Source organism: Phaethon lepturus, unplaced genomic scaffold, assembly GCF_000687285.1.
Source record: "Phaethon lepturus isolate BGI_N335 unplaced genomic scaffold, ASM68728v1 scaffold39498, whole genome shotgun sequence".
In the NCBI taxonomy this organism is placed as follows: Eukaryota; Metazoa; Chordata; class Aves; order Phaethontiformes; family Phaethontidae; genus Phaethon; species Phaethon lepturus.
This window is the reverse complement of record NW_010557549.1, coordinates 23,116-31,954: the sequence shown is the minus strand read 5'-3', so window position 1 is coordinate 31,954 and position 8,839 is coordinate 23,116. Positions and strand designations below refer to the sequence as shown.

At 45.2% G+C, this 8,839-nt stretch overlaps 1 protein-coding gene across 1 annotated transcript in view; it reads right to left on the bottom strand.

Moving 5' to 3' along the window:
• Positions 1-1,383: 1,383 nt before the first annotated feature.
• The window catches only part of EHD3 (EH-domain containing 3), a 30,565-nt gene continuing 23,109 nt past the window's right edge, over positions 1,384-8,839 (bottom strand). The window contains exons 4-6 of the mRNA XM_010292792.1: positions 6,468-6,880; positions 4,939-5,103; positions 1,384-3,454 (exon numbers count right to left, since the gene is read on the bottom strand). Of these exons, the coding sequence (XP_010291094.1) occupies positions 2,927-3,454; positions 4,939-5,103; positions 6,468-6,880 (1,106 nt within the window). The 3' untranslated portion in view covers positions 1,384-2,926. The remainder of the gene's footprint in view (positions 3,455-4,938; positions 5,104-6,467; positions 6,881-8,839) is intronic.

Below are 8,839 nucleotides of genomic sequence, written 5' to 3'. Positions count from 1 at the left end.
CCCGGAGAGGCTGGCATGGGGATGTAGAGCAGGAGCTGCTGCACGATGTGCAGAGCAGAGGCAGGAACCGTGGCATGTGCTGGAGTTCTGGCACGCCCTACCTGTGGTGTGCAGGGTGACTACTGCTACCATCGACACAGAAAATCTCTCGCTGCTTCCTGTTCAACAGTGAGCTTTTTTCTTTTTTCTTTTTGACTTGGCTAAAGCACAATTGCAGTCAATGCGATGAAAACAAATCTACTACCTGTGTTTTAACAACAGGCTAGTGGTTTGGTTTGTGAACTCGTACACCCAAACAAACACAAAAGGCTTTGTACCCTGAAAGCCATTTGGTATCTGTTAACAATGAGTTTTTGGCCTACCAGAGCACCTTGCTGGTCTCCACTGAAAAAAGACTAGACCTCATCTTCTCCCATCCCCTTTGAGAGAACCAGCAATCTTCTGTTTTTTCATAAAGTGTTAAGTTTCAGCACAATACGACTGGCACAAGCAAGAGCTGTACGAGTAGCCATCAGATGAAAATCAGGCCCACAGAGGTAGGGCTGAGTTGGGGTGCTCCGTTCAGCCTCAACCTTGTCCCTCAACCTGGAGTCAGATGGAGGCAAATTCCACAGAATGACCGGGACAGCATTAGCAGATGTCCACACTGTAACGAGGGTTGAACTGGGGGTTACTGGGTAGTTGAACTGGAGTGACATACAGCCTGCTGACTTCTCTCTAAATCCGCATTTATTGCTGCTTGTTCTCCACCCCAATTTCCTCTCTCATCTTGTACAAATGCTAAATGGAAACTCCGCCAACCGTTATAGCTCACGCCCTCTTTCTGAGTGCTTCACCAGCACTATCCCAACTGCTCTCACTGTCTCATTCAGTGCATCTCACTGCCCTATTCGGGGGATAATGATCACTGTAATGAACACGTAAAGAAATGACAGTGAAGACAGAAGTAAAATTAGAGCCAGCAAGATTCAAGACTAAGATTTTTTTTTTGTGTGTCATTTCTAGATCTTGATAAACGTAGTATTCTCATCTGTGACTGGCAGGAGGAAACTCTTTCAATATATTCCTTTTCCTAATGAAGTACGTATTTGGTTGTTACCTCTCCTCTGTGTTGAATAAGGTGAATCTTGGGTACAATTCCACTAGCTTCAGCAAGTATTGAGCTTGTGATTAGACTGCCAGAAGAGAAAGGAGATGCTGCAGATGTTAACCAGTCATTCAGCAGTGCACACCCGAGTCTGGCAGGGCTGATCTGAACATGCACGTTTGGGAATGTTCTAAGGATGATTTTCTCATTCTGTTGCACGTAGAAAATCAGCGGGGTTTTTTTTTTTCTCCTTTTCAGCTGCATTTCATTTTGCTATGTAAAGAAATAGAGAGAGCTGGCCTTTCTTTTTTAATAATGTTTTAGGACCAGGGTACAAAAAAGGTTAATGCATTCATTTTTAAGACAAGTGATAAATGTACTGCAATAAGCACATCCTACATACACAGAATATATTTCTCTATATAATATGAACACAGAGATATAAAATAAGTTATACTTGTCTTGGTTTTTCATCACAGTAGGAGCTCAGCTTATATAAAGTGACAACAGGAATTGGAACAACACGCTGCTCCAAAGCAAAAACAAAAACAAGGAGAGAGAGAGAGTGAGTGTGTATGTGTGGGAAACAAAATTGGAAATTGAGGAATTTCTGCCAGAATCAAGTCTTGAAAACAGACATTTCATAGAGCATGAAAGAGGGTGGGGGAAAGGTCTCTTGGCTCAGGGTAGAGGTTCTGGAGGGCATCGAGTGTTACTGTGTGGTGAGGAGGAGGGTGGGTGAAGGTTGTCAACATCCTGGCTCCATTTGTGGGGGCACAGGCAGTAGAGCAAGCTCTGACCTCTGCCCTATGGTGTTCTCTGCTCTTATGATGGACCATCTACCTGACAGCGCAGGGTTCTTATCTTTACAGTAAGAATGGGATCTAGTAGCTTTCACTGTGCATGATGAGAGTAAACCTATCACTTCACAGGAATGATAAACACCACCACTGTTCAAAGGCTTTTGAGGGAGAAATCACTACCCAATGGTTGTGAAATGTTCAGTGAGCTTGGGAGTGGTGAGTCCTGGTTGTTCCTCCCTTCTGGTGTCTGCCTCTAGTGCCCCCTCCTTCTGTTTCCCTTGCGGGGGCGGTTCTCTTGGCCATGCCTGCACAACAAGTCTCCCCTGGGGACTGAATAGGAAGTAGAGGTGACTGGGAATTCTTAGTGCCTGTCCCACAGTGAACAATGAGGAACTCCAGCTGCCCAGTTCAGATCTGTTTCAGATTTTTTTTTTTTTTTTCTTTAAGGACAGGGAAACACTTGTAAAATTTGCATCTAACAGTGCATCAAGGTTCCTAAAATTCTTAAGTCTGGGGCTTAGTATCTAGTATTTTAGTGTGGACTTCTGTTGATTAGGATGTGCTCTTTAGTTTGGACAATAGCTTGGAGATCTTGTGGTTTCCCCTCTACTGTCAAGAACTCAGTCTCCTGAGGTTTGTGAGACCCATTAAACAGCAGATGGTGCAGTCAAAGCTCAGGAGTGACACTGGCAGTTAGCCGATTTCTATCAGTGCCTACTGCACTCTCAAAAAATGCAGCCCACTTCAGCATTTCTTCTACTCCTCCTTATCAGATTCTCCTAGTCTCAACATCCTTTCTTTACCTTTGTATTTACAGACTAAGCATTAGAAAGCTGGGATATTATACTGGAAGAGTTAATTGCATATTATCATGAAGAAGATTGGACTTTTTTGTTCTGCTTTAGTTTTTTTCTTCATACAGCAAAACAGGTATAAATCCATAGGTGATCTCACATCTAAAGGTATAATTTAAGTAAACATGTTTTTCTAGATCTTTTTTTTCCCCTCCCTTTCCCTCTCCCCTGTAACCTTCCTTTCACTCTGTTATTTTTCTTTTGGATGGAGGGAGGAGATGGGAAGGGAGCTCATTTGGCAGCTCATGACCCTCCAACTTGACTTTAATGAGATGATTCGCCAAAGCAAACTCCTCATCATCCAGCATGCCATCTTTGTCGATGTCAGCCAGTTTCCATATCTTTCCCAGCACCGTGTTGGGCAGCTTAGACCTTACCATCTCCTTCTTTGCGTTGGCACCAGTTATTTTACCATCGACAGGCGAGAGTGTGTAGAAGATCTCATCATACATGGGCTTGTCCCTGGCCACCACCCACTCGGCATCATCGATCCCTTCACCAGCACCTTCGCCATAGCCATGGCCGAATGGACCATGCAAGGTGCCCTCAAAGGCTCCTCCCTTCACCATCTGGGTTGGTCGCTGTGACTCTTCCTGGCGTACGAGCACCATGAGCTGGGCGATGTCATTGGCCAGCATGTCTTCCACAGTCTCCAGCAGCTTGCTCTTCAGAGGCTGGAACTTGCTAAAATCCTGGGCTTGCAACTGATCCTTAAAGTAGGACAACATAGCAAGGAGTGAGTGATACGGCTGTGCACAGTGCAGTAACAGTGTAAGAGTTGGATGCCTGTCTGCTGTTTGGCTCAAAAAACCTGCTACTGTAGTGGAGGAGCCGGGAGCTTAGCATCCCCTCCTCTGACCGCCCTGCTCCTCAGCATGTGATGTTTCCCTGGCTGCAGCTTAAATCTTGAAGCCCTACAGAAAATGATCTTCCCAGCTTACAAAGAGGGGCTGGCATGGTACAGAGATGCGAAGTAGTTTACTCAAAGGCCCAGATGATGGCCATATGCAAATAAGACTCTACCTTTCCAAGCCATGTGGAAATGCTCTCCTTGAAGACCAAATTGTTCAAGGTAAACTGGTTGTGCAGCCCTTGCAACAACCTCCAGCCAGTGCTCTGCACTCCCTCCCCTTCTGTGCTCTGGGAAGGAGATGCCACTGGCAAAAGACTACTTTGCTCATCATCATGCAGTGCATCTCTACAGTCGCATGTCTGTGAAGAGGTAAGCATGTCTTTACAGCATGGCTTTTCACATGTAATTTTCACAGCCAAGCAAAAGTGAAAGGGCCTGCAGGTAACTCTTCTAATAACTGCAAAATGACCTACAGCTTTATCCTTCACCCCCTACTTGTTAAATTCACTGTATTCACTCCTACTGGATCGGTACAGTTATTTTAAAACATTTAAACACACATTTTAACAAGCAGTGAATGGGATCTTCTATTGGATGCATCCCATAGATCTCATTCCTAAGAACTTATGGAAAATACACTTTAAAAAAAAAAAAAAGCAGATGCTGTGTTTTCCATAGGGAGCTAGTAATGACTTCAACAGCTAGCAACTGGGAACAGGTTTCTGCTTGGACCGAAGCCACGCAGCAATGTAGCAGCATCCAGCATTGTTTGAATATACAATACAAGGCTCTGATCCAAGGTCCTTTGAAGTCTCTGACTTACATGAACACTGGGTCAGGTCTCGGCTCTACAGAACAGAAAACCTGCTTCTCTGCTTAAAATAGAAAAGGGGCTTTAAGTTTTCACAGCCTCCTTTCTCTCTAGAAACGAAGAGTGAAGTAGAAAGCAAAAAAACTGCAGCTCTTGAGAAGAGGGCATATGTAGGCTTTTCAGGATACAGCTTTCTTTTAATATAAATTAGCAGCATTTTTAGGCCTGAAAAATCTGCAAATAGAACCTGGAATTAAAAATAAAGAAAAATAGAAGAAATAATTTGCTGTGAAGTGCTATTCAGGCAAAGATTTGAGAAATGAAGGCAGCTGTAGCTTCATGTGAGCTCTACGTGCAAAAAGTATTCATGCCCAAATATAGCCTGTACATATTTCAAGGCCCATTTACAACAGACCTTTCCCACAAGCAACAATAATCAATGTCTGTGTGGCTTCTGTCGTATTCCCTGCAGTTACTCTAATGCTCCTTCCTTGAATGTTTGGTACTCTGGCCAAGATGCCACTGCTTACCTGCATCTTTCTCAGGTTAGGGAAGTCTCCTGGTGAGATCTGATGCTCCCGTTCAATCCGGGCATAAATCTCTCCCAAGTTGTTAACAAGCTCTTTCTTTTTATTGTCTTTCCCAAACATTGAGGGCATTTCCTTCTTTAGGGAACTGATGATGTAGGCATGGACCTGGAGGGCATTACACGATATGGAATGAAGACGACAAGTGTTAAAGAAAGAGCACATCAGAAAATTCTTCCCAGCAGAGAGTATCTGTGCCTAGGACTCAACCCCATCTTGTCCCACCCTGCAGAGTAAGCTCAGCTCCTCAGCTTGCCTGTACCTACTGATGCCATCGCTGTCCCATAGGGTACCATTCTACATTGGAGGAACCTCCATCGCTAGGACAAAGGGTAATGGTTTTAAACTAGAAAGGGGCAGATTTTGACTGGATATAAAAATAAATTTTTGACAATGAGGGTGGTGAAACACTGGTAGAGGTTGCCCAGAGAGATGGAGATGCCCCATCCCTGGAAATATTCCAGGTCAGGTTGGACGGGGCTTTGAGCAACCTGGTCTAGTGGAAGGTGTCCCTGCTTGGACTTGGAAGGTGTCCAATCCCAGGAGGGCTGGACTAGGTGATCTTTAAAGGTCCCTTCCAACCCAAACCATTTGATGATTATTGCTCCAGTGCTAAGTGCTGCCCAGCTGTGTGCTCTGGCTGTGCTGAGACAAGGTGAAGACAGCGTAAGTGTCCTGGACATACAGAGAGTAACATTCACACGCGCTTCCTGGAGGGAGTGGTGATAGTGGTGTTCTTACACTGGGCATAGCCTTCAAGGGAATAGCCCCTTTCCAGTCCAAACTAAACAGGTTTTGGTATGTCTCTGGACTTTGTTTAATGTTTTAGTATGAATACTAGTCCTTAACGTATGTGACATTCTGGGCTTTTTTTTTTTTTTAATGGTGGATCAACCATTTTCTCTTAGAAATGAAGATTTCTGCACAGAGAGCTTTTTAGGGATCTTTTTATTTCTTTTCTCAACTGATATGGGGTTCTTCCCTGTATTCTGAGGGGCCTCATTCAGCTCATTTTAAATATTCAGAGATACAGTAGGCTTATTTGCCATTCTTCTGAGTCTCCACCTCCTGTGCATCCATCTAAGCCAGCTATCTCTCTTGGCTAAGAAAGTTTAAGCCAAAAGACCTAGAGCTTCCCAATTCCCTTGCTGTGTGATTCTGACATACGGAAGTGGTCCTAATTCTCAAGTTGCTACCATGGAGCAACAGCTTTCCAGGTCCTTTCAAGTGCTACCTGCTTTCATCTGTGGCTATCTTCATCACTGGCCTGTCATGACTGATACACCAAGCAAAGGAGGTGCTTTCTTCCTCGAAGCACAAAGGACTAATGTGCTGGGCCTGAGTGAAATGGCATAGAGAAAGAGCAGGATCCACCAGCTCTGCAAGCTGAACAGGCCAAAACCACTTCCCCATAGTCTGCATACTGCAGACAGCCCAAACAGAATGCTTGGGGGTTCTATGCCAACACCCACCTTGGCTAGCCGTGCTCGCTTGATGAGATCATTCAGCTTCCTCAGGGCTGCATTGCGGGGCAGGCTCTGGATATCCCTGAACAGGTCCTGCTCCTCCGCCTCAAACAACTTGCGGTTGTCGGGGATGAGCAACGGATGGGACCAGAAGGAGCCAATGTAGACCCTGATGACCTCAGGAGTGTTCACGATCTTTCCCAGGGACCACATGAGGGCACCGTACACGCGCATCAGCTGTTGAGTCTCTATCTGGTCAGCCTTGTTGAGAACAACTCTCATCTTGTCCTCATGGTTCTTCAGGGCCTTGATGACCTCAGAGAATTCATCAGAGATGTCCAGCTTGTGCGCGTCAAAAAGGAGAATGATGCGGTCAACCCGCTCTGCAAACCACTCCAGTACAGCAGCAAAGTCATAACCTGCAAGGGGTGGAGGAAAAGCAGAGATGCACATGCATGGGAGCTGAGAAGCCTACTTGCTGTATCTGAACTGTGCCCTCTGAGGATAAGCTTGCAAAGAGGAAGCTTCCCCAGTAGATCAGGTAGCTTGATAAAGGAAACACGAAACATCATTCCTTGTCCCAAAGAAGGTGGAGATGAGGCACTGTCCTTCACGCTGAATCGCCCAAGATGTGCACAGTCAAGGATAGCTCTCATCTTCTCCACATTAAGAGATCACCCAAAGAAGCTGAACTTGTGCTACAGATGCTTCATTCAAATGCTTATCATGGGGGAAACTGCTATGTTCAAACAGGTACTGCAGAAGTCTCGCATGAGGCAATAAGAGAGGTCTAGTTTCTGAATTACTGGCCATCAGCACAGCCTACAAAAGGTCTAGAAAGCTGGATAATTGCAGTACTTGCACCCAGACTGGTTTGAGATGTATATCTCTACTGCTTAATAACTCTCAGGTCTTGTCTAGTTGTGTGAGACTAACTTTGACCCATCCAATTCAAAACACAGGATGCAAATAACCTGAGTAATCATTCTGTCATACCTGCTGCATGTGCGCAAAGCAAAATGATTTGTGTTTACTTTGCTAAGTAGAAGACAGCATTGCTGTGAACACCAGAGGTGGACTCAAGCTACAAACAGCAGGTTCAAATTTCACATGCCTCAGAACTAAGGATAATGGATGCACAGTGTTAGACTTGGGTCCATCTCTAGGCAGTACAGGGAGTGATGAATAGTGTGTGTGGAGATGTTTTCAAAACAACAGAAAAAATGACCTGCTTTTCTAACTCTGTGGTTTTTTTCCACCTTCTTTAAACCCTCACTGAGAGACTAGTGCTCTCCCCCTGCTCTGTCAGGCTCCCTTATGCTGTGCAAGATTTGGGGTTATCTGTGTTGCCAGAGTGCTGCACTCTGTCAGGAGAGCTCAGGACAGAGCATATGCTATTTGCACTCAAATCCTTGAACGTACTATTTTAATCTTGGCTTTCATGAATAAATGTATGATAATTAGTTCATACATAATGGCTTCCCCCCCATCTTTTTATCCCTCTCCAAAACCTAGGGGGCACCCAGTGCATCCTAGTTGTTAGATCAGAACTACAGAAGGGAGGATTGCTGACCTCTGATCTTGATTTTTTTGCCGCTGTCCTTTTCTCCCTTGTGACTAAGCAACCTGGGATGAAATCCTGGCTCTCAAGTCAGGAGTAAAGCCTGTGTGAACTTTCTCTTCAACTGGATAAATGGTTATGGTAAGTTCTCAGTGGCAAACAGTTATACAACTGCAAAATATTGTTACTGGGCAGTGTTTTGCTTTGGTCAATTATAGTTTGCTCCTTACAAGAAAAGGGGGAGTGGGGGAGCGCTCTTGGCTGTGGACAGCTTGCCCTGCTCTCTTCCCATGGGATCTACAGAAATCATAGATGCAACAGAGAGATGTTTGTCCCACCAGCGGCCTTCCGGCCACTTAGGACACTGGTGCCTTCAGCAGCAGCAGCAGCAAACAGTGCTGGGCCCTGGCTCTTCGCTCAGCTGTGTTTGATGCTGAGAACTTTAGAGAATTCAGAATTAGTACTACCTTTGATAGAGACCTGCTGAGCATTCAATATATTATACTGGTATCTGTGTATCTTGCCCAGTCCATGCGTCCGACCTCAGTAACAATCACAAGTCAGACCATCTTACAACTGAAAATGGAAATAAACTTGGTCCTGCTTGCTTTCAGATATTAACAGCCTTTTAAGCTTAGATGGTCTCACTGCAGGGAGCTCACCTCCATGGGTCTAACCGTGTATCTGCTGTAAAGCTATGCATGCTGGCTCCTTCCCAAATTGTGCTAGGAGGCACCGGCAGCAGGATGGAGTCAATGCCGATACCTCATTGCACTTGGACTGGGGTCAGGCTGTAAGCTGTCCCTCTGCAAGCAGA